Genomic DNA, 26,858 nt, shown 5'->3' with positions numbered 1-26,858 from the left:
TTATTTGCTTACCATCTTGAAGTATATGACAAATCCAAGTACTGCAAATAAGAGGAAGAGAGCGGCAGTTATACTGATAATGATGTACAAATGTACTCGGCTGTTTGGGCTGCTTGATGCTTGATTTACATCGGGTTCTTCCGTTTCATTTTCCTTCATTGTGACTTCTTGTTTTCCTGTGGAAAGATTATAGTATATATATATAGTATTGATGTCACATTTTGCGCTTTAATATAAATATTCTTCTTCATAAACAATACTGTTCCCTAGAACAGACACTTTTTACAGTTAGATCTAAAGGTCTGCTATAGGAATGCAGAAATGCAGTGCAAAAGGGAGTTTACCAAAGGATGGCATATTTGAAGGCTCTTGGGAAGTGTAAGGCTAGAGTAAGTCTCAGATGGATATCAGCAGAGATCCCGTCACCACTTCAAACTAGAGATCGACCGATTATCGGCAAAGCCAATATATTGGGGGCCAATATGCACTTTCCCCGATATATTGGAATCGGCCATCAAGGTGACCGATATGGCCAATATTTCGGGAAAGTGCTTGTACCGGAGTGATGTCTGCAGCTAGAGGCATCACCCCGGTACCAGCGTCAATAGCCGACGGTCGGCTGTCTTGTAATGACAACCAATGCGGCTCAGCTGTCATTACAAGGAGCAGGCTTCCGCGGCTCGCCCGGGTCTCCCGTCCCACTGGGAGACCAGGGCAACCAACCTGCACGGCCGCCGCATTCGGCTCTGATCGGGTCTCCATGCAAAAACCCAGAAGTGAAGTCATGAGTGATATCACTTCCAGGTACTGTCTGGCGCCAGATTAAAAAAAAAAAATGACAGCATTCAAAACAGCCAAACTTGGCGTTTTAAATGCTTTGAAGTGCACGGAGGAGTTTGGGGTCTTTTAGACCCCCAGATCCCTCCACAACAGTACCTGTCAAATAAAAAAAATATATATTTTTTGTACGAAAATATCGACCGATACCGATATGCATTGGCCAAAATATCGGTATCAGTATCGGCAATGAAAAACCGATATCGGTCGATCTTTCTACCCCCCCCCCAAAAAAAAAAATTAAAAATACACTAGTCCCTATCTTAAAATAAAAAAATACTTACTTAACCATGGTATCCACCGTTGACTTGCTTGAAGCATAAGTTCTCCCTCGTTGACTTGCTTGAAGCATAAGTTCTCCCTTTGCCCCTCTTATCTAGTGCTGCTATCTTTAATGGACCTCTGGAACATGCAGAGATCCCCCTGGCATACCTGACAGAGTCCCCCACAGCACATTGAGGCTTGCACAAGATCCCTTGCTCATACACAGACAGACTGCAGAGAACTGGTATGCATGTGCATTCATGACATTTTGCAAACAGCTCCTAGAATGGCTATTCCATCAATTCTCTGAGAGTTAAATAACAGCAAATAAAATGCGGTAAAATAACACATGTGGTAAATCAACAAAAAATGTTTAGAGGGGTCGCCATGAAGCGATTGCAGAGTGTAACCCAACCGAAAATGGGAGACGCCCATAGACCCAATGATCAGTGGGCTACTGCACTCGCAATATGGAAGACTCCAAGAAAACATAAGAGGGGAGGGGCAATGTATGGGACTTTAATGGTGTCATACAAAAATTGGTAAAGACAAATTCATAAAATTTAAAAAGGAATTTTTTATTACATCAAGACAAACATATCTTAAAAAACAACGAACAGGATAAACACACCTATTCAGAGAACATAGGATATAATATCACATTGTTTGGACAAGAGGGACATGGAGAAATACATATTTTTTCAGAAAAACCAGAATCTTCGGTAAGTAGGTACAAGAGGTCCATGTCCGTCTGAGACACTTTACATGTTTCGCGGTGTTTAAACCGCTTCTTCAGAAGTTTATTATACACAATAGTCAAAAATCTCTGATGTAAGACAATAGAACAAACACAGAAGAAAAAGAAAAACAGCGTCAATGATAAAAAATCAATAATACATGTTCTATTATACTAGCTCACTGATAGCAACCCATATAACCAGCACCCGTGCGCGTATCCCCTGTGACGCCAGAAAGGCATAGTTGGAAGTGGTGATGATTGGAGGTATGCAACCAGCCATATACAGGTCCCCAGGATGCGAGAAATCTGACTAGTGGGACTTAGCTGATGTGGGCGCTATTATTTCTTTAGCAGAGCTGTCTACATCAGGGCATTGCTGAATATTATTTGGGCTAAAATTGCTATCTTGATCAAGCAGAATCGAGGTATGTAAATAACTTCTGGTTTATTTCGGATGTCTGTCACGCATGGTTAAAGTTCAAGGGCAGACAGTTACACTGGCAGTTACTGTCACTGTTGAACCAAATTCGAATATACTAATGTGTGTTGTACATCCATTGGGCCTTCAAATATAGAATGTAAATCTCATAAGCGCTTAAGCCCCGGAAGATTTTACCCCCTTCCTGACCAGGGGGTATTTTGCGATTCGGCACTGCGTGACTTTAACGGACAATTGCGCGGTTGTGCGATGCTGTACCTAAACAAATTTGACGTCCTTTTTTTCCCACAAACAGAGCTTTCTTTTGGTGGTATTTGATCACCTGTGCGAGTGTTTGATCACGCGCTATAAACAAAAAAAGAGCGAAATTTTGCAAAAATAACAATATTTTTCACATTTTTTTATATGAAATTCCCTCCCAAAAAAATGTAAAAATCTAAATTTTTTAACATTTTCGGGCAATTTGTTTTCTGCTACATATGTTTGGTAAAAAAAAAAAAAACGCAAAAAGCGTATTTTGATTGGATTGTGCAAAAGTTATCGCGTTTCCTAACAAAGGGAAAGATTTTTGTCATTTTTTTTTTAATGCGTAATGGCGGCGATCTGCAATTTTGTTTGCGGTACTGCGACATTGCGGCGGACAGATCGGACCCTTGACTGACATTTTTGACACTTTTGGGGTTACCAGTGACATTACTGCAGGAATCAGTGCTATACATATGCACTGTTACTGCAAAATTACACTGGTAGTGAAGGGGTTAACTTTATTTGAGAGGGAGGGGCTGTGTGTGTCCCTAGGGGCGTGATTCTAACTGTGATTGGCTGTCTGTTGAGCTGTAGAAACAGTGATCAACGGTTCTACATAGTAGAACCGTGTGATCACAGTTTCTACACAGGGGAGAATGACAGGCGGCTTGTTTACACAAGCTGCCTGACTTTCTCCCTCTGCAGCGGCGATTGCAGAGTGACTGGCGGACATCGGGTCCGCCGGTCACACGCGTGGGGGGTCCATGACCACGCGGGAGCGCGCGCGCGCCTCCGCTGCAAAACGCCAAAAAAACGCAGAAAAATGCAGCTATTCAGCGTTTATCAATGTTTTTGAGCCATAAGCTTTAGAGGGAGTATAGTTTTGCTAAAAAAGCTAAAAAAACGCTACGGCTGAAAAAAGCTAAAAAACTCCTATAACTACAGCTTTCTACTGAAGTTTTGATAACATCCAGGGTGCCTGAGGCCTAAAGCTGGATACACACTACACAATTCTCTTTCGATTTTTTCCTTTAGATTTATCAAAACCATATAATATGAGGTCAAACCTAAACACTTTCAATTTGAATGCAGTCAGGCAGGTCCTTGCACTAGTACATAGTAAAGGTAAATCTAAAGGAAATCTAAAAACAAAAGTTGTATAGTGTGTACCCAGCTTGAGGGTTGTTTAACCACTTTACCGCTGCTCACTAGAGCTCTACTAAAGTGGCTCGATAACATCTGGCGACATAGACCTACGTCGCCACTGCTCTTCCCCGATCGTCGGGGAATCGAGTCTGGAGATCCGCCTGCTTGTATAAACAAAGCGGGCGGATCTCCTAAGTGACAGGCAGGGTCAGATTGCAGGGTTCAGCATAGCTAAACCTGCAATCTGTCCCTGTGTCATTCAGTCACCTCCCCCCACACACGTCAGTAAGCACCAGGCATACATTAACCCCTTCCCTGCCAGTGTCATTTTTACAGTAACAGTGCATATTTATAGCACTGATTACTGTAGTAATGTCACTGGTACCCCCAAAATTGTCAAAAATGTAAGTCAAGGGTCCGATCTGTCCGCCGCAAAGTCGCAGTCCTGTAAAAAAAAAATCGCAGATCGCCGCCATTACTCGTTAAAAAAAAAACACTAAAAACTACAGAAATCTTTCCCTTAGTTAGTAAACGCAATAACTTTTGTGCAAACCAATCAAAATACGCTTATTGCGATTTTTTTTACCAAAAATATGTAGCAGAAAACAAATTGGCCTAAAATGATAAAAAATTTAGATTTTTACATTTTTTGGGGGGGGGAATTTCATAAAAAAAAAATGTGAAAAATAGTTATTTTTTCAAAATTGTCGCTCTTTTTTTGTTTATAGCGCAAAAAGTAAAAATCGCACAGGTGATCAAATACCACCAAAAGAAAGCTCTATTTGTGGGAAAAAAAGGACGTACATTTCGTTAGGGTACGGCGTTGCATGACCACGCAATTGTCAGTTAAATTCTCACAGTACCGAATCGCAAAAAGTGGCCCAGACGTAAGACAGCAAGATCCTCCGGTGGTAAAGTGGTTAAGGTAATTTCTTTAGAACATTTTATGTTTTAACATGTTTGTTAAATTTTCTTTTGCAAAAAAACTATTTTTTAATGTAACATTTTTTACAGTAATCTGTTTTTGGAGGCATTGAAATGTGAACTACCTTCTTAATTGTATGTCTCCTGATGCTTGGTAACCATGTACAACTCTGTTGCCTGAAAATAGCTGTTAAGTTGTGTTGTGCTACTTTACTAAATTCTTCATGCCATACATTCATAAAAAATGTGTTTTTTTGTAAATGCATGGCCTACTAGAGCTGTTGAGCCCCGGTTCACACTTCTGCGAGTGCCGGGTTCGCATGTAATGTCGGAGCGCACTGCTCCGACATTACATGCGATCAGCTGTGCGGTGCGAGTTTAGCCATACAGTTTGTATGGCTAAATTCGCATGGCACCCGGAGCAAACACGCACAGGAGGCATTTTTGCAGCCGCATCAGGATCGGATCGCACAGCGGTTCACACTTGTGCGATCCGCTCCTGTGCGAACTGCACGATCGCACTGCGATATGCGATCAAACTGGGGGTGTCGTTAAGATTACATTGACACCCCCAGCGTATCGGATATGGCAGTGTGAACTGCCGGGGGTGCGTGTGCGATGCGGGAACAGGCTGCGAATTCGCAGCCTTCCCGCATCGCATAAATGTGAACCGAGCCTCAAAGTGCTTTATACTAGATTGTTCTATGTTTTTGGCCCAATTCTGTGCTGCTGCCTATGTTTATATTGTGGAAACTAAAGAAACCGAAACCTTAACTATATTTTTTATAATTTTTTTTAAACATTTTTATTTATTTTTCATGTTCCTATCTTAGTTTAACTTGTAATGGTGTGTATCACCAAAAATATTACAGTGGCCAATTCAAGAGGTCACTTCTAACTGGAGTAATTTTTATGGTTGACATACTCCAAAGTTGCACATAGTTTACTTAAAAAAAAATAAATAAATATATATATATATATATATATATATATATATATATATATATATATATATATATAATTTTTTTTTAAGTTCTTGATTTTAAATGTCAGCTGATGTTTGCCTGTAATTTTCACTGCATGTCATGCCTGTTTAAATAAAAAAAAATACTTGATGTATAATGCCACATTTTTGTGTGTCCACTGCTGGTGGAATAGTAGCATCTTCCTGTGGGAAGAATAAGACCCTTTCTGAGGTTATTATTACACCACTTTCTGTGGGCTGAATTAGGCCACTTTTTTTGGGGTTGAATTAGGACCCTTTCTGTGGGTTGAATTAGGCCACTTTTCTGTGGGTTGAATTAGGCCCCTCTCTGAGGTTATTATTGCACCCCTTTCTGTGGGTTGAATTAGGCCACTTTTTTGGGGTTGAATTAGGCCACTTTTCTGTGGGTTGAATTAGGCCCCTCTCTGAGGTTATTATTGCACCCCTTTCTGTGGGTTGAATTAGGCCACTTTTTTGGGGTTGAATTAGGCCCGTTTTCTGTGGGTTGAATTAGGCCCCTTTCTGTGGGTTGAATTAGGCCCCTTTCTGTGGGTTGAATTAGGACCCTTTCTGTGGGTTGAATTAAGCCACTTTTTTTGGGGTTGAATTAGGCCCGTTTTCTGTGGGTTGAATTAGGCCCCTTTTCTGTGGGTTGAATTAGGCCCCTTTCTGTGGGTTGAATTAGGCCCCTTTTCTGTGGGTTGAATTAGGCCCCTTTCTGTGGGTTGAATTAGGCCCCTTTCTGTGGGTGGAATTAGGCCCCGTTCTGTGGGTGGAATTAGGCTCACGGGGGTGGAATGCCTCATTCTGAGGGTTTGAGTAGGCCCCTCTTTCTGGAACTGCACTGGTTACTGCCACCAAAAGGGTGGTGTCAAATATCGCGCCTTTTAGTTCCTGTTTCGTTTGCGAATTGGACTCAACAAATTACCGCACGATTTTTTGTGATATTTACCGTCAATTTTTTTTTTCATTGTTTACAGCAAAATCGTTTTTTTTTTTTTTTAATGAATTCGACTTTGTATACCACATAATGTATGCAAATGAGCAACATGATATCCTTACCGCATGCGGTAAAGCTTAGTAAATTGCCCCCTATGTCACACATTACAGGAGGCAGTTTGTGAGATGTAGCACATGTGCGAACACGCCACAGAGAGACTGTGGGCATCATTCTGGTCTAGGCTTTGACAAGTAAAAAGAAAATTAAAATTAAGTTTTTTTTTTTTTTTTGCTTATGTGTAACAGGGAGGGGGAGGTGGCAGGTAAGACGACCTTGCAAAAAAGCGTAAAGTTCAGTTTTAATAAATATGCTCTTTTTAATCATTTAAGCACCGCAAGGTTTTATCCCCTCAATGGCCAGACCATTTTTTGCGATACGGCACTGCGTTAACTCACAATTGTGCGGTCGTGCAAAGCTGTACCCAAAAAAAATTGATGTTCTTTTTTTCCCACAAATAGAGATTTCTTTTGGTGGTATTTGATCACCTCTGCGGTTTTTATTTTTTGCGCTACAAACAAATAAAAACCAACAATTCTGATAAAAAAAAAAAAAAACAATATTTTTTACTTTCTGCTATATAACATTCCCAATAAAAAAATTTAGAATCAAAATTTTTCATCAATTTAGGCCAATATGTATTCTGCTACATATTTTTGTTAAAAAAAAAAAAAAATGGCAATAAGTGTAAATTGATTGGCTTGCGCAAAAGTTATCGCGTCTGCAAACAAGGGGAACGATTTATGTAATTTAAATTTATTTATTTATTTTTTACTACTAATGGCAGCGATCAGCGATTTTTAGCGGGACTGCGACATTGCAGTGGACAGATTGGACCTATAACTGACATTTTTGACACTTTTGAGGGGACCAGTGACACTACTACAGTAATCAGTGCTAAAAATATGCACTGTTACTGTACTAATGACACTGACAGGGAAAGGGTTAACACCAGGGTTGATCAAAGGGTTAAATGTGTGCCATGGGGATGCTTTCTAACTGTGTGGGGGATTTACTCACTGGATGAACGCAGAGACCTGTTTTCCTAAATAGGAGGAACACAGGATCCCTGTGTTCATTACTGATGGACCAGCGGTCTGCCGTGTTTACAGTGGCAGACTGCCGTTCTGTCTCCATGGGGAGTGATGGCGAGTGCCCGCGGACATCGTGTTCGCTGGACCCACTGATTGGCTCCTCCTCTAGCCAATCGGCACGTACATCCCCCCACTATCTGCTACATGAAACGGCGTACAGGTACGTTGTTTCGTGTAACAGAGCCGACCTGCAGCTGTAAAACTACGGCGGCTGGTCGGCAAGTGGTTAATAAATCAGACAGATTACATATTTGTGTTGTTTTGTTTTTTATGAGCTGCTTTTTTTTAAATTAGCCTTAGAAAGTTAGTAGGCGTTGAGACTTCCGGGAGTATCAGATCCTACTAACTGACGCTCCCCCCACGGCTTTGTCACTACTCCTTGCAAAGCCTCCTGTTGATACTGATAGTGCTGAGGTGAAGAGCATGAACTAACTGCACATAATTATATTAAATATTCCATTAATATGCAGACCGACAACTACAGAGAATGTCTCTCCAGAGCTATCAGGACTGCATGATAACAAAAGTTCTTTACTGCTATATGAAAGCAGATTCTTCTCCCTGCCTTAGCACTATCGGCAGGCAGGGGTGTCTGCGGAGAGCCCCATCCACTAACACAGACCTCAATTAGATCCTTACGCTGACCATAAGCCAATAGACTTTCAAACGGGCGTTTGCACAAATATTTGTGCAAAAATTCTCATCAGTACATTCAATAACGCCACAAAAGTGTTTAAAAAAAACACAACTGCTTTTAACATTTGATTTTAACCGCTTGCCGACTGCTCACAGTATATTTACTGCGGCAGTCAGCCCCTCACAGGCAGAGTGACGTAGGTCTACGTAGCTCGCCTGTGAGGCTCTGGGGAGCGAGCGCGCGCCCGCGGAGGCGCGCTCCCACTCCCGCGCGGTCACGGACCCCCCCGCGCGTGTGACCAGCGGACCCGATGTCCGCCGGTCACTCTGCGATTGGCGGGGGAGAGGGAGAATGTCAGGCAGCTTGTGTAAACAAGCCACCTGTCATTCTCCTCGCTGTAAAAACACTGATCACATGGATCTGCTATGTAGATCCGTTGATCAGTGTCCTTACAGCTCAAGCCACAGCCAATTACAGTAGAAAGCACGCCCCTAGGGACACACACAGCCCCTCCCTCCCAAATAAAGTTAACCCCTTCACTACCAGTGTATTTTTACAGTAACAGTGCATATATATATATAGCACTAATTACTGTAGAAATGTCACTGGTAACCCCAAAAGTGTCAAAAATGTCAGTCAAGGGTCCGATCTGTCTGCCCCAATGTCGCAGTACCGCAAAAAAATCGCAGATCGCCGCCATTACACGTTAAAAAAAAAAACACCAAAATCTTTCCCTTTGTTAGTAAACGCGATAACTTTTGCGCAAACCAATCAAAATACGCTTTTTGCGATTTTTTTTTACCAAACATAGGTAGCATAAAACAAATTGGCCGAAAATTTTAAAAAATTTTGATTTTTACATTTTTTTGGGGGGGAATTTCATATAAAAAAATGTAAAAAATATTGTTATTTTTGCAAAATGTACGCTCTTTTTTTGTTTATAGCGCAAAAAGTAAAAATTGCATGGGTGATCAAATACCACCAAAAGAAAGCTCTGTTTGTGGGAAAAAAAGGACGCCAAATTCGTTTAGATACAGCGTCGCACGACCGCGCAATTGTCTGTTAAAGTCACGCAGTGCCGAATCGCAAAATACCCCCTGGTCGTTTAGCAGGAAAATCCTCCGGGGCTTAAGTGGTTAAAATGAACGGACTTTCCTTAAAAAAAACAACATTCGCTGTTAAAGATTTGTTTAGTCGTGGAAACATTTCCATGCTGCTACTTTGAATTTTCTTGTCAAAATGAACATCGTATGACCCCACTAACGATTTGAAAATCAATTTAACATTCTTAAAATGAAAATTTTCTAACAAACACTTCTATTGGCTCCAACTTCCTGCAAACCCCCTGATAGCACTGAGGCTGAGGCTGGGTTCACACATATGCGGCCGTGTTGTCAGTGCGGCAGTCCAGTGAGTTTCTGTTCACTGGTTAAGGTGCGATTCAGGTGCAAATTTTTACCTGAAATCGCACCTGAACAGGCCCCAAAATCGCACAGGACCACGGCCACCCCACACATCCAATAAAAGCCAGTCCGATTCACGTTGTGCGAATTGGATGCGGTTAAAAATGCATCCAATTCGAATATATGTGAACTGGGCCTTACAGTGGGAGCTGCTTGCACAGAGCTTTAACCACTTTCCAACCCCGCTATAGCCGAAAGACCGCTACAGCATGGTCAAAATTGTTCTGGGAGGGTATCTATTGACATCCTCCCAGAACCCCAACCCTCTGTGATTTCTGTGTCCTTTGGATACAGTTGATAACAAATCGAGGTAAAGGACCAATGACAGTGGCCTTTTGTCATGTGATCAGCTGTGTCCAATCACAGCTGATCCCATGTAAACAAATGGCGGCTATCAACATTTGCTTAGCATGCTGTTGCCTAGTGATAGACTAGGCAACAGCATGCAATGTCAAGCGGCAGCTGCCAAGGCTAGCAGAATATTAGCATGCATAAAGAAAGGGATGTTTTCCAGAGATAAGACTATAATCCTTCCACTTTATAAAACTCTGGTCTGACCGCATCTGGAGTATTCTGTCCAGTTCTGGTCACCAGTCCTCAGAAGAGATGTGTTGGAGCTGGAGAGGGTCCAGAGAAGGGCAACTAAACTAATTAGGGGATTGGAGGACCTTGATTATGAGGAGCGTCTGCAATCGCTTGATTTATTCTCCCTGGAGAAGAGAGGCCTGAGGGGGGACATGATAGCAATTTTTAAATATCTCAATGGGGATCTAGGCTTAGAAAAAAAGCTGTTCAGTCGCAGGGATTGCATGAGGACTCGGGGGCATACAATGCGATTAGAGGAGAAGCGTTTTAACCTTAGGCAACGTGGGGGATTCTTTACTGTTAGGGCTACAAGATTGTGGAATTCTCTACCACAAGAGGTGGTTTCTGCAGGTAGTATGGTGGCTTTCAAAAGACTCTTAGACGTACATCTCAAGGATCAGAACATTCAGGGGTATGCGAGATGATTACAGCCACACACACCTACACAGGTTGAACTGGATGGACTATTGTCTTTATTCGACCTCACCTACTATGTAACTATGTAACTATGTAACTATGCTTTCCTCAGTGCTTCCACTGAGGGAGGAATGGAAAGCCGATAACTGACTTACCTGTGACAGCAGACATTTACACTGATTTGTAGGGCACTGATCATCACTGCCCTGATTATCAGTGCAGCCCCACCCATCAATGCCAATCAGTGTCCATAAGTGCAGCATATTGCCCATCCGTGCTGCATTTTAGTGCCCATCAGTGCAGCCTCATCAGTGCATCCTCATCAGTGCTCATCAGTGCATCCTCATCAGTGCTCATCAGTGCCCATCAATGCTGCCTCATCAACACACATTAGTGAAGAAAATTTTTTTTTTTATGACAGAAACGAAAAAAAGAAATTCTGTGTTGGCAGAATTCAGGAGGAGTGGGAAACTAAAGAAAAACATATGCATAATTGCTGTTGTTCTTTAACAACGTACACACTGGGCAGTTTCACCCCCTTCCTGACCAGGCTAATTTTCAGTGCTGTCGTATTTGAATGACAATTGCATGGCCATACAACACTGTACCCATATGAAATTGTTAGAGTTTTCTTATGGTCGTACTTAGTCACTGCTGAGTTTTTTATTTTTCGTTAAACAAACTAAAAAAGACCAAAAAAAAAAAATATATAATTGTTTTTTTTGGTCTTAGGAAAAAAATCCTATACTAAAGCCCCGTACACACGTACCGATCGTCGGCCGAACGATCGGCCGTCTTTTGTCCGAGGGCTGTCTTGTCTGTTGAAAAGTGCAAAAGACTGCACACGAATTTTGTCGGCCAACAACAGCCGACTGCAGAAGTGATGTCATGTGATGGTTAACTTTCCTTGTCTTTCTTCTTTTCTGAGCATGCCCAGTCTTGCAAATCTGCTGTCTGTCGGCCGAAATCTGTACTGACTGGCGAACAATCGGCCGTTCTGGTGTTGGCCAACAAAAATTTGAATGCTTGCACGACAGATTCTGTTCGGCCGAAAATGCGCTGTCGGCTGTCGGAAGCATCATACTAACAAGCCTACAATCGGCCGATCGGTCGTCGGCCGAATATTTACGGCCGACAATCGGTACGTGTGTACGGGCCTTAAGTCCACAACTTCGTCACAGTGCACATCTCAAGTGGAAAAAGTGCATAAATATTGAGTGTTCCACACCTTGTTCACCAGTGCTCTGAAATTGAAAAAGGAGCTCCTTCAACCAGATAAATTGGCTTCTTAAGAGGCCACTTGAGATGTTCACTGTCATGAAGTTGTGGACTTATTACAGTAAAACCATGGATTGAGAGTTACATGATTTGAGAGCGTTTTGCAAGACCAGTAAAAATGTTTTATAAATTTTGACTTGATAAACAAGCGATGTCTTGATATACAAGTAGCGTCATGTCACAACTGAGTATAAAAGAGAAGAGAGGCGCCTCTAAGTGTAGCCATATGATTACATTTAACGAAGGTACAATATTTACCAACTCACATGGTTGATGATTAAAACAGACACATCTAAGTATGCAGGCATCCGAGGTAAAGCTGTCCACATAGACCATCCCCCGCACTGCCATCGACATCATCCCTTCCACGCCGTGCTTCACGAGCACTTTAAGCCTTGATTTTATATCGCTCTAAGGCAGGATAATCTCCCCGGTGACGACTGCAGACTGACGGTGGTGAGAGCCAGTGAGAGCCAGCGGTGCGGTGGACGGTCTATTTGGACAGCTTTACCCTGGATGCCTGCAGTCTTACAGTAGATGTGCCTAATTTAATCGTCAACCATGTGAGTTGTTAAATGTTTAAATTTCATTAAACGTAACCATATTGCTACACTTAGAGGCGCCTCTCTTTTCTTTTATACTCTGTAGCTCCTGCTGGATTTTACTTCTAATTCCCTTGTGCAGGCTGCTGTGACGGTACTCACCGTCACTGGGAGTGAAAGACAGATACTTAATGGTTTGGATTGCTTCAAATGGGTTCTATGTTTACTTAACCACTTAAGCCCCGGAAGATTTTACCCCCTTCCTGACCAGGGGGTATTTTGCGATTCGGCACTGCGTGACTTTAACGGACAATTGCGCGGTCGTGCGACGCTGTACCTAAACGAATTTGGCATCCTTTTTTTCCCACAAACAGAGCTTTCTTTTGGCGGTATTTGATCACCTGTGCGATTTTTTGATCACGCGCTATAAACAAAAAAAGAGCGTAAATTTTGCAAAAATAGCAATATTTTTCCCTTTTTTTTATATGAAATTCCCCCAAAAATAAATGTAAAAATCTAAATTTTTTAATATTTTCGGCCAATTTGTTTTATGCTACCTATGTTTGGTAAAAAAAATCGCAAAAAGCGTATTTTGATTGGTTTGCGCAAAAGTTATTGCGTTTACTAACAAAGGGAAAGATTTTTGTCATTTTTGTTGTTTTTTTTTTTAACGCGTAATGGCGGCGATCTGCGATTTTTTTTGCGGTACTGCGACAATGCGGCGGACAGATCGGACCCTTGACTGACATTTTTGACACTTTTGGGGTTACCAGTGACATTTCTACAGTAATCAGTGCTATATATATGCACTGTTACTGTAAAAATACACTGGTAGTGAAGGGGTTAACTTTATTTGAGAGGGAGGGGCTGTGTGTGTCCCTAGGAGCGTGCTTCTAACTGTGATTGGCTGGGGCTTCAACTGTATGCAGAGTGATCAATGGATCTACATAGTAGATCCATGTGATCAGCTCTCATACAGAGAGGAGAATGACAGGCAGCTTGTTTACACAAGCTGCCTGACTTTCTCCCTCTCCCCCGCCGATCGCAGAGTGGCCGGCGGCGATCGGGTCCGCCGGTCACACGCGCGGGGGGGTCCGTGACCACGCGGGAGCGGGAGCGCGCCTCCGGCGGCGCGCGCTCGCTCCCTAAACCCTCACAGGCGAGCGACGTAGACCTACGTCACTTTGCCTGTGAGGGGCTGACCGCCCACGTAGATAGTCGTGCGGCGGTCGGCAAGTGGTTAAGATAATGTGTATTGAACTTCAATGTCAGAGACAGGCTCTCCCTATTGTTTGTGTATTGAGGTGAGACGTGTATTCTGTTAGCCTGTCTGTTCTATTGTTAAATGTTAACCACTTCAGCCCCGGAAGATTTTACCCCCTTCCTGACCAGGCCCTATTTTGCGATTCGGCACTGCGTTATTTTAACGGACAATTGCGCCGTCGTGCATAAACTGTACCCAAACAAAATGTACGTCCTTTTTCCCCCACAGATAGAGCTTTCTTTTGGTGGTATTTTTTGCGCTATAAACAAAAAAAGAGCGACAATTTTGAAAAAAAAAACAAAACAATATTTTTCACTTTCTGCTATATAACATTCCCCTAAAAAAATGTAAAAATCAAAATTTTTTAACATTTTTAGCCAATTTGTTTTCTGCTACATATTTTTGGTAAAAAAAAATCGCAATAGGCGTATTTTGATTGGTTTGCGCAAAAGTTATCGCGTTTACGAACTACGGGAAATATTTATGTCATTTTTATTTATTTATTTTTTTTTACTAGTAATGGAGGCGATCTGCGATTTTTTGTGGGACTGCAACATTACAGCGGACAGATCGGACCCCTGACTGACATTTTTGACACTTTTGGGGAGACCAGTGACATTACTACAGTAATCAGTGCAATAAATATGCACTGTTACTGTAATAATGACACCGGCAGGGAAGGGGTTAACACTGTTGGTGATCAAGGGGTTAAATGTATGCCTCATGCTTACTGACGTGTGTGGGGGGAGGGGGGGGCTCTGAGACAGAAATCGCAGGCTCAGCTATGCTGAATCCTTTGATCTGTCCATGTCTGTCACTGAGAAGATCCGCCTGCTTTGTTTACATAAGCAGACGGGTCTTCTCACATTTTCCCCAACGATCGGAGAAGGAAGGCGGCAATCGCTGCCTCTCCTCCCCCAGCCCGACTCCCGCTGTGTCTGTGTGATAGCGCAACCGGAATCACTAGGACCCAGGGGAGCCGACCTGCCGCAGTTGAATTACTGTGAGCAGTCGGCTAGTGGTTAATGAACTCACATATTGTTCTGTTTGTTCTGTCCAGATGGCTATATAATTAGTTTAGGTTCATTCTATTCCTGTATACAATTTCATTTGCATATGATAATGCAACCTCTGACCTGTGTGTGGTAATCTGATCAGGAGGGGGATGTGCTCATGTGTGTATAAATTGAGTGTGAAACTGTTCAATAAAAGAGAAGATTCCAGTACAAGCTAGCTTTGTATGGGGGCGGCTGGAAAATCTGATATCTATGTTCACGACTGGGAGGAAGCCATATACGACGGAAGTCCACAAGTACAGTGTGGGTTGCGGTTCCGTTACAGTTGCCATTTGTGGATGGACATTTTATGGTTACACAATTGCTATAATCTTTTTATATTATTGTAGTATATGTGTATATTTTTGATTTATGCACCTTGTGGTTCACATTTATTTTAGTCTGATATATGCACTCACTTGCATAGGTTTATTGATTTGCCCTTTTTGATTCAGCTGATTATTTTTAATTTCCATCATAATTTATTACAATTGGTCATAATTGTTTAGGAACAGTGCACCATTATTTTTAAGATTACCTTTTGCCAAATCAGTTGCTAAATCAATTACTCGTACATGTCTAATTGGTAAGGACAACAGGCTGTAATAATGTGCAGTATTAAAATGTTTTGGATGAACTTACCAACAAAAATGAAGGTTCCTTCTCCAAGGATTTCCCCATGGTTTTCAATGATTGCATCACATATGTAAAGGTCCGAGTCATCATGTGTCACATTCTTCAACATTAGAGTGAAATGTGGAACCTGGCCAGAGTATGTCAGACGATTCTCATACTTCATGCCTACCGTTGGTTTACTATAGGTTGTATCCACTACTATATTCATTATTACTTTGAAACGTTTCCTGAAGTAAATGTTTTTTGCTTTAGTCCCAGGATCCACTGTGCAGTTAATGATTGCAGTTTCTCCAGGATTAAGGAATAAGCTTTTAGGGTCTTGCTTCACTAAAAAGACTCCATCTAAGAGAAACAAATAATATCTTATTTCACATTTGACATAACTTTAAATAGTAACTAAACCTGAGAACAAAAAATGCAATAAATGTTTAGGTTTAATCAGCCTGTCTCAACCTTTTTGCCCAAAAAGAATCTTTGAAATTATTTTCAGGTCTCAAGGATAAGACAAAATAATTGGGTGTTAATGAGAAAAATGCACCTTACATTGGTGGCTAGTGGGAAGAATACAACTGTTACAAACATCTAAAGAGATCATTGGTGTCAAGCAACTGGCTCTGTCAAGCGGTATTGACCGTAAAACTACGCAAGCACCATCACCAGCTCAAGAAACCTCTAGCAACCTCTGGAGGAACCCTAAGGTTTAGTTGAACCCTGTTTGAGAATGGCTGTTTTTAAACAAGTACAGGAAAAAACATACATAGGTATAACCAGTTTCTAGCATAAAGTACCCTCTCTAACCACTTTAATGAGGCATTTTACCCCTTTCCTGCCCAGGCCAATTTTTAGGTTCAGCACTGTCACATATTGATGACAATTGCGCAGTCATGCAACACTGTACCCATAAGACATTTTTATCATTTTTGTCACACAAATAGAAGTTTCTTTTGGTGATATCACCACTGGGTTTTTAAAGCGGAGTTCCACCCTGGATTTGTATTTTTTTTTTTTAATACCCCCGGGACAGTCAGGGCTAGTGCATTCCACAATGGCTAGCCTCTGATCTGTCCCGGGTTGCACTTACCTGCAAGACGAAATACTTACCTTGCAAACGTCTTGTCCAGCGCTGCCATCTCAGATGTGGGCAGCTTGAAGCCAGCGCGTCCTCTTCGGCGTCTTCTTCCGCCTTCTGTGGTCCCACGATGCTCTGCGCCGGCCCCGACGTCACTTCCGGGTCGCGCGCGTCACCCCTCCACAGCTTCTGGGCATGCCCAGAAGCTGTTTAGAAGGGGATGACGCGCGCGACCCGGAACTGACGTCGGGGCCGGTGCAGGCGCAATGATTCCTGGGAGCTATGACGTCCAGCTCCCAGGAATCATTGCAGAGCCAGGAAGTGACGACGGGCCGCGGCCGAGGAAGGAGGAAGAAGGAAGTAAGGTAAGTATATTTTCTTCGCTACGAGGTAAGTAAAAAAAAAAAAAAATATGCGATTATCCATTTCTTTTTCAGGTGACCCGGAGCGAGAAGATGGAGGTAAGTATAAAAATAGGGTGGAACTCCACTTTAATTTTGTGCTAAATAAACAAAAAAAAAAACCTCCAAATATTTTTTAAAAAGTGTTTTTCTTCAATTCTGTTATAGAATTTGGCAAATAAATAACTTTTCTTCATACATTTAGGTCAAGGTGTATTATCCTACATTTCTTTGGTGAAAATAACCCAAATCAGTGTTTATTATTTAGTCTGTAGGAAAGTTATAGAGTTCACAAACTATTGTATACATACAGTATCTGAAAATGAATCAATTCTGATGTACTGTGAGAGCCTAGAGTAGAGAATAAAAATAACTATACAGGTGCATCTCATAAAATTAGAATATCATTAAAAAGTTAATTTATTTCAGTAATTCAATTCAAAAAGTGAAAATCATATATTTTGTATAGCTGCGTTACACACAGAGTAATATATTTCAAGCATTTCTTTCTTTTAATTTTGATAGTTATGGCTTACAGCTAGTGAAAACCCAAAATTCAGTATTTCAGAAAATTTTAATATTATATAAGACCAGTAAAAAAAAAGATTTTTAATACAGAAATGTTGGCTTACTGAAATGTATGTCCATGTACAGTATAGTATGCACTGAATACTTGGTCGGGGCTCCTTTTGCATGGATTACTGCATCAATGCAGCGTGGCATGGAGGTGATGAGCCTGTGGCACTGCTGAGTGTTATGGAAGCCCAGTTTGCTTTCATAGCGGCCTTCAGCTCCTCTGCATTGTTGGGTCGGGTGTCTCTCATCTTCCTCTTGAAATACCCCACAGATTCTCTCTATGGGGTTTAGGTCAGGGGAGTTTGCTGGTCAATCAAGCACAGTGATACCATGATCATTACGCCAGGTATTGGTACTTTTGGCAGTGTGGGCAGGTGCCATGTCCTGCTGGAAAATTAAATCAGCATCTCTATAAGAGAGAGGCATGAAGTGCTTTAGAATTTCCTGGTAGAGGGCTGCGCTGACTTTGGACTTGGTAAAACACAGTGGACCAACACCAGCAGATGACATGGCTCCCCGAATCATCACTGACTGTGGAAAGTTTAGCATTTTATTTGGAAATCAACGTCCCAGAGTCCGGAGGAAGAATAGAGAGGCACAGAATCCAAGTTGCGTGAGGTCCAGTGTGAAGTTTCCACAGTCAGTGATGATTTAGGGAGCCATCATCAGCTAGTGTTGGTCCACTGTGTTTCAAGTCCAAAGTCAGCACAGCCCTCTAGCAGGAAATTCTAGAGCACTTCATGCTACCCTCTGCTGACCAGCTTTATGGAGATGCTGATTTAATTTTCTAGCAGGACTTAGCACCAGCCCACACTGCCAAAAGTACCAATACCTGGAAAAACGATCATGGTATTCCTGTGCTTGATTGACCAGCAAACTCACCTGACCTAAACCCCATAGAAAATCTGTGGGATATTGTCAAGAGAAAGATGAGAAACACCAGACTCAACAATGCAGATGGACTACCTCAGCAGTGCCACAGGCTGATCGCCTCCATGCCATGTATTGCTGCAGTATTTCATGAGAAAGGAGCCCTGACCAAGTATCGAGTGCATACTAAACTGTACATGGACATGCTTTTCAGTCAGCTAACATTTCTGTATTAAAAATCTTTTTTTTTTTTTTTTTTTTTGGTCCTATGTAATATTCAAATTTTCTGAGATACAGAATTTTGGATTTTCACTAGATGTAAGCCATAATCATCTAAATTAATTAAGAAATGCTTGAAATATATCACTCTGTGTGTAGCACATTTATATAAAATATATTTCACTTTTTGAATTGAAATACTGAAATAAATTACCGTATATACCCGAGTACAAGCCGACCCGAATAAAAGCCAAGGCACCTAAATTTTACCACAAAAAACTGGGAAAACGTATTGACTCGAGTATAAGCCTAGGGTGGAAAATCCAGCAGCTTCTGGAAAATTTCAAAAATAGATACCAGAGGCTGCGGGCGTGGTACAGGAGAGGAAGAAGCTGCAGGCATGGTGCAAGAGATGCAGAGGCTGTGGACATGGTATAGTAGATGCAGGGGCTGCGGGCATGGTGCAGGAGATGCCGGGCTGTGGGCATGGTACAGGAGATGCAGGGCTGAGGGCATGGTGCAGGAGATGCAGAGGCTGCAGGCATGGTGCAGGAGATACAGGGCTGCGGGCATTATGGAGTGCTGATGGCATGGTGAAGGATATGCAGAGGGCGGTCTTACTTACCCATCCCTGAGGCACCTTACATTTAAAAATGGTGCCGCCCGGCGCTACACGTCATTGCGCATGCGCCGTCTGCCTGAGAATGGGTGCGTACGGGCTTTCGTGAGCGGCAGCGGTGCATGCGCAGTGTACATGTCGGCCAGCTGCAGCTAATGTTCGGTCGGAGAACAGTTAAGTGACTCGAGTATAAGCCAAGGGGGGCTTTTTCGGCATAAAAAAAATGTGCTGAAAAAATCGGCTTATACTCAAGTAAATACAGTAACCTTTTGATGATATTCTAATTGTATTGGATGCCCCTGTATATCCATCAAAAGATACAGTATAAGGTTATTTTTATTCTCTACTCTAGTCTCCCATAGTGAGTTGTATTCCTCCTATGACACACTGATATCTCTAGCTGTAATCCTATTGGTTCCAACACTGGCTCGTATAATAATTCTTAAAAAAACTCTTTTTGAGCATCCGGGGTAGATTACCTACTGATTATAATGTTGATTATGACAATTAATGCTATTTACCTGATGTATAGATACAGTATATTGATCTAGTCTGCACATTAGTGCATATATATATATATATATATATATCTATAAACATGTAATTTTTATGCTTGATTTACAGTGGATATAAAAAGTCTATACACCCCGGGTAAAATGTCAGGTTTCTGTGATGTAAAAATATGAGACAATGATAAATAATTTCAGAACTTTTTCCACCTTTAACATGACCTATAAACCAGTGGCGGCTGGTGAAGTTTTAAGATGGTGGGGCGCAAGACCCCGCCCTTCCATTTTGACCCCTCCCATTTCTCAGAAGCCCCACCCCTTATAGACTCCACCCATTTTGTCCCCTGTATTTTGCTTGCGTGAACAAACTCTCCCAATATATCACATATTAAAGGGTCCATCAGTACTAGTATATCCCATAATAAAGAGCAGGGGCCCTATTATGGGATATACTGTGAGAGACACCCTATTATGGGATACACTGACTAAGAGTGGCACAAACCCCACAGTACAGACCCCCCAGCACAAACCCCACAGTACAGGCCCCCTAGCACAAACCCCACAGTACAGACCCCCCCAGCACAAACCCCTCAAGCACAAACCCCCCACAAACCCCTCAAGTACAGGCCCCCTAGCACAAACCCCACAGTACAGGCCCCCTAGCACAAACCCCAGAGTATAGGCCCCCTAGCACAAACCCCACAGTACAGGCCCCCTAGCACTAATCCCACAGTACAGGCCCCCTAGCATTAATCCCACAGTACAGGCCCCCTAGCACAAACCCCACAGTACAGACCCCCCCAGCACAAACCCCTCAAGCACAAACCCCACACAAACCCCTCAAGCACAAACCCCACAGTACAGGCCCCCTAGCATAAACCCCACAGTACAGGCCCCCTAGCACTAATCCCACAGTACAGGCCCCCTAGCACTAATCCCACAGTACAGGCCCCCTAGCACAAACCCCACAGTACAGACCCCCCCAGCACAAACCCCTCAAGCACAAACCCCACACAAACCCCTCAAGCACAAACCCCACAGTACAGGCCCCCTAGCACAAACCCCACAGTACAGGCCCCCTAGCACTAATCCCACAGTACAGGCCCCCTAGCACAAACCCCACAGTACAGGACCCCTAGCACTAATCCCACCGTACAGACCCCCTAGCACTAATCCAACAGTACAGACCCCCTAGCACAAACCCCACAGTACAGGCCCCCTAGCACAAACCCTACAGTACAGACCCCCTAGCACAAACCCCACAGTACAGGCCCCCTAGCACAAACCCCACAGTACAGGCCCCCTAGATCAAACCCCACAGTACAGGCCCCCTAGCACAAACCCCACAGTACAGACCCCCTAGCACTAATGCCACAGAACAGGCCCCCTTTAAATGCAGTGACCAGCGTACATGCCCCCTTTCAATGCAGTGACCAGCGTACATGCCCCCTTTCAATGCAGTGACCAGCATACATGATGCCCCCAATGCAGAGATCAGCGTGCGTGCATGCCCCCAATGTAGTGACCAGCACACATGATGCCCCCAATGCAGAGATCAGCGTGCGTGCGTGCCCCCAATGTGCTGACCAGCATACATGATGCCCCCAATGCAGAGATCAGCGTGCGTGCGTGCCCCTAATGTAGTAACCAGCATACATGATGCCCCCAATGCAGAGATCAGCGTGCGTGCCCCCAATGTAGTGACCAGCATACACGATGCCCCCAATGCAGAGATCAGTGTCCGTGCGTGCCCCCAATGTAGTGACCAGAATACATGATACCCCCAATGCAGAGATCAGCGTGCGTGCGTGCCCCCAATGTAGTGACCAGCATACATGATGCCCCCAATGCAGAGATCAGCATGCGTGCGTGCCCCCAATGTAGTGACCAGCATACATGATGCCCCCAATGCAGAGATCAACGTGTGTGCGTGCCCCTAATGTAGTGACCAGCATACATGATGCCCCCAATGCAGAGATCAGCGTGCGTGCGTGCCCCCAATGTAGTGACCAGCATACATGATGCCCCCAATGCAGAGATCAGTGTGCATGCGTGCCCCCAATGTAGTGACCAGCATACATGATGCCCCCAATGCAGAGATCAGCGTGTGTGTGTGCCCCCAATGCAGTGACCAGCATACATGATGCCCCCAATGCAGAGATCAGCGTGCGTGCCCCCAATGTAGTGACCAGCATACATGGTGCCCCCAATGCAGAGATCAGCGTGCATGCGTGCCCCTAATGTAGTGACCAGCATACATGATGCCCCCAATGCAGAGATCGGCGTGCGTGCCCCCAATGTAGTGACCAGCATACATGTTGCCCCCAATGCAGAGATCAGCGTGCGTGTGTGCCCCCAATGTAGTGACCAGCATACATGATGCCCCCAATGCAGAGATCACGTGCGTGCGTGCCCCCAATGTAGTGACCAGCATACATGGTGCCCCCAATGCAGAGATCAGCGTGCATGCGTGCCCCCAATGTAGTGACCAGCATACATGATGCCCCCAATGCCGAGATCAGCGTGTGTGCGTGCCCCCAATGTAGTGACCAGCATACATGATGCCCCCAATGCAGAGATCAGCATGTGTGCGTGCCCCCAATATACTGACCAGCATACATGATGCCCCCAATGCAGAGATCAGCGTGTGTGCGTGCCCCCAATGTAGTGACCAGCATACATGATGCCCCAATGCAGAGATTAGCGTGCGTGCATGCCCCCAATGTAGTGACCAGCATACATGATGCCCCCAATGCAGAGATCAGCGTGTGTACGTGCCCCCAATGTAGTGACCAGCATACATGATGCCCCCAATGCAGAGATCAGCGTGCGTGCGTGCCCCCAATGTAGTGACCAGCATACATGATGCCCCCAATGCAGAGATCAGCGTGCGTGCATGCCCCCAATGTAGTGACCAGCATACATGATGCCCCCAATGCAGAGATCAGCGTGCGTGCATGCCCCCAATGTAGTGACCAGCATACATGATGCCCCCAATGCAGAGATCAGCGTGCGTGCGTGCCCCCAATGTAGTGACCAGCATACATGATGCCCCCAATGCAGAGATCCGCGTGCGTGCCCCCAATGTAGTGACCAGCATACATGATGCCCCCAATGCAGAGATCAGCGTGCATGCGTGCCCCCAATGTAGTGACCAGCATACATGATGCCCCCAATGCAGAGATCAGCGTGTGTGCGTGCCCCCAATGTAGTGACCAGCATACATGATGCCCCCAATGCAGAGATCAGCGTGCGTGCGTGCCCCCAATGTAGTGACCAGCATACATGGTGCCCCCAATGCAGAGATCAGCGTGCGTGCGTGCCCCCAATGTAGTGACCAGCATACATGATGCCCCCAATGCAGAGATCAGCGTGCGTGCGTGCCCCCAATGTAGTGACCAGCATACATGATGCCCCCAATGCAGAGATCAGCGTGCGTGCGTGCCCCCAATGTAGTGACCAGCATACATGATGCCCCCAATGCAGAGATCAGCGTGCGTGCGTGCCCCAATGTAGTGACCAGCATACATGATGCCCCCAATGCAGAGACCAGCGTGCGTGCCCCCAATAGCTCTGCGCCCCGATGACCCCCAGAAGGCCGCCAATCGGCGCCTCTGCCCGCCCCACGTGGGGTGAAAAACCCCACCCCCCCCATAGCAACCAATAGGTCCAGCGCCCCTAGTGGGCTGAAAATTGAATTTTTTTTATCTTTTTTTTTTTTTGCTCACAGATTGGGGGGGGCGGTTCCCCTGCGCCCTCTACAGACCGGCCGCCACTGCTATAAACTGAACAAAAACTGAAATCTTTTAGGTGGAGGGAAGTAAAAATAAAAAACTAAAATAACATGGTTGCATAAGTGTGCGCACCCTTAAACTAATACTTTATTGAAGCACCTTTTGATTTTATTACAGCTCTCAGTCTTTTTGGGTATGAGTCTATCAGCATGACACATTGAGGCTTGGCAATATTTACCCAATCTTACTTGCAAGAACACTCCAAATATGTCAGATTTTGAGGGCATCTCGTGTGCACAGCCCTCTTCAGATCACCCCACAGATTTTAAATGGGATTCAGGTCTGGGCTCTGGCTGGGCCATTCCAAAACTTGAACCTTCTTCTGGTGAAGCCATTCCTTTGTTGATTTGGATGTATGCTTTGGGTCGTTGTCATACTGAAAGATGACGTTCCTCTTAATGTTCAGCTTTCTATCAGAAGCCTGAAGGTTTGGTGCCAATACTAACTAGTATTTGGAACTCATAATTCCCTCTACCTTGAATAAGACCCCTGTTCCAGCTGAAGAAAAACAGTCCCAAAGCATGATGCTGCCACCACCATGATTCACGGTGGGTATGGTGTTCACCTGTCAGTTTTTTAGGCGGATCTGATTGGATCCTCCATGCATCCCTATGGGGCAGCGGATGTCAGCGGAGACATGATCGCGCAATTGTCAGTTAAATTCGCACAGTGCCGAATCGCAAAAAGTGGCCCAGACGTAAGACAGCAAAATCCTCTAGTGGTAAAGTGGTTAAGTTATCATTGACACCTGATGCAGATCACAACTGCAGTGCGTTTTTAATGCAGTTTGGGAAAGGTGCACGGAACGCAGGTTTTTCCACACCACATTCTGATGTGAACTGGCCCTCAAGCAATTTACAGACAGTTTTTCTTTTTGTGCTGTGTAGTGGGCTTTCTTGGCTCCCTGAGGGGTAACATGTTCAGCAGAAGCAGGTCTGAGCAAACAGAGCTCTAAAAAAATCCCAGCCTGCTTAGGGTCCTTTCACACGAGCGATCCGATCAGATTCACCTGTCAGTTTTTTAGGTGGATCTGATTGGATCCTCCATGCATCCCTATGGGGCAGCGGATGTCATCGGAGACACCCGCTGCCATCCGCTTCCGATCCTATACGTGAAATCCGGACGGATGGAAACCCTATTTTCCATCCTTTCGGGGCCTGTCCGCTCTCATCCGATTCCCCCATAGAGAGCTCTGACACCTCTATCTCCGCACACAGAGCGGAAAGGGAGCTGTCACCTGCCTGCTCAGCGGGGATCATGGTATCGATCCCCTGCTAAGCAGCAGGGAGTCCGCCGACGGAGCGGACCATGTGAAAGGAGCCTTAGGGAAAATGCTAAACCCTGGAACCAAATGTTTGTGCATGACAGAATGCGGAGCCGCAAACTGCCTGTTTGATGAGATTAAAGTGATACTAAACACACACTGCTTATTTAAATTATCCCTTCTCTTTCTGAATATGGATGGTGACACTGTAATTATTTTAATTAAAAAAAGTACCTTTTTTTTTCCTAATTAACATACAGCTGTCACATGACTTAGCTCTTTCCCAGCCCGTCTTTAATAAAACAGTGGCAGGAGGAGCTTCTAGTCCTCTGTGAGGCCCCGTTCACACTGGGGCGATCCGACTTGGGGGGGCCACCTCCGAGGTCGTGGTGCGAGCAGCGCGCCGCGACCTCGGAGCGGCCGGCACGGACTTCATAACATTGAAGTCTATGCAGGTCGCTCCGAGTCGCCCCAAAGAAGCTCCGGACCCTTTTTCTAAGTCGGAGTGACTTGTGTCGCTCCTATTAGAACGGGTCCACAGCTTCTCTATGGAAGGCGACCTACAGCAACCTGTGAGGCGACCAGGTCGCCTCACAGGTCGCCTCACAGGTCGCCTCAGTGTGAACGGGGACTTACTGGTTTGTTTAAAATAAAAATAAAAAAACAGCCCATAGGAAACAGAGTCAAAATAAATAATATCAATAAATTATTTTAAATTGTCATACGAATATATATTTGAGATTAAATCTTTATATTTTTTGCAATAACATGGTGTGGGGGGATTTCTGCCAGCCACAGGCTATGTCATGCCCCATCAGCAAGTGTAAAATAGCCTGGCATCGATTCTTTTGGGTCTTTTTAGACACTGAGATGCATTATTTTACATGTGAGGTGTCTGTTAATTGTTACATGCTCTAAAAAAATTCTTAAAGCAGATTTGTTTTCTTTTAACAAGGTTTGTAAATTCAGTCTTGTGCCTTTTATGTTTTTTTTTTTTTTTTTTTTTTTATATTTCCATCACTAAAATACATTACAGCAAGTTTACTGAAGGCTTATCCCCTAAAGTACAGCATATATATTGCAATAGAACATGGTGAAAAACAAACTTTTACTTACTGTTAAGACACTGGTCTAAGGCCATAGTGACAGAGCACAGGAAACAGATGTATGTCTTCAGTAACATTTTCTCTATGATTTCTTTCTAGCTGTGGTTCACCTGTGATGTTTTGTCTTCTATGTTCTTCTGCATCTAGTTTCCAGTGTATATATAACATAACATGCCGCCCCCACTCCTAAAGCCCACCTACCTAGATAAAGACATCAGATGTCTTTTTTTTTCTCTTCCTTAAATAGGTTTTAGTGAATGTGAATATAAATAATTATAAGCAAAAAATACCATTTTTTAGCTGGTCTGAAAAAAAATTATTTTTTCTTTTTATTGATTTTTTTTCTTCTCTTTTCTTCTCCTTTTTGAGCTGTTTACCATCAACTAATTTCAATACTAAATATGGTGAGAAATTACCCATTTTTTCCAATCTTTGAACTCAATTAGTTACAAATGAGTAGGCTAGAGCTACATGGGTGGTTTTATTCTCATGCTTCTAAAAGATTTTGAATGAGTTCACACAATTATGTTGCAGTAACGCACGCATTACACGGATGGTGCGGTGCAGTGACATTCATATAGAATAGGCCTGGTATGGATTTTGGGGGGGGGGGGGGGGGACCAACGCGGTTTTTATTTTTAATTTTGGCGTGAAGTTCCCCTTCAAATCTATACCAGACCCAAAAGGGCGGGTTTTTCTTAATTCTGTCATGGGGTTCCCCCTAAAAGCCATACAAGACCCGAAGGGTACCCCCAAGCTGTTTTTACCCCGCTTTTTTTAATTTATATTTTCATTTTACAATACATTTTTTTTAATTCAGCTCTCAGCAGGGAAGCCTTAACAACCTATTGACAGTGCGCTTGGTGGGCGAACATCCCGCTAA

The 26,858-nt window shown here is 43.8% G+C and overlaps 1 protein-coding gene across 1 annotated transcript; it reads right to left on the bottom strand.

Annotated features, from left to right (window-relative positions):
- Positions 1-26,082, bottom strand: LOC309567364 (uncharacterized protein; the record flags this gene model as incomplete). Its single annotated transcript, XM_082272778.1, has 3 exons — positions 25,986-26,082; positions 15,555-15,890; positions 1-176 (listed from the first exon to the last, which is right to left on the bottom strand). The coding sequence occupies exons 1-3, from the start codon at positions 26,050-26,052 to the stop codon at positions 1-3; spliced, it is 579 nt and encodes a 192-aa protein (XP_082128904.1). The 5' UTR covers positions 26,053-26,082.
- Positions 26,083-26,858: the final 776 nt, after the last annotated feature.

The sequence above is a fragment of the Pelophylax lessonae genome, assembly GCF_965119305.1.
Source record: "Pelophylax lessonae genome assembly, chromosome: 11".
Taxonomy (NCBI): Eukaryota; Metazoa; Chordata; class Amphibia; order Anura; family Ranidae; genus Pelophylax; species Pelophylax lessonae.
This window is presented reverse-complemented; position numbering and strand designations above follow the sequence as displayed.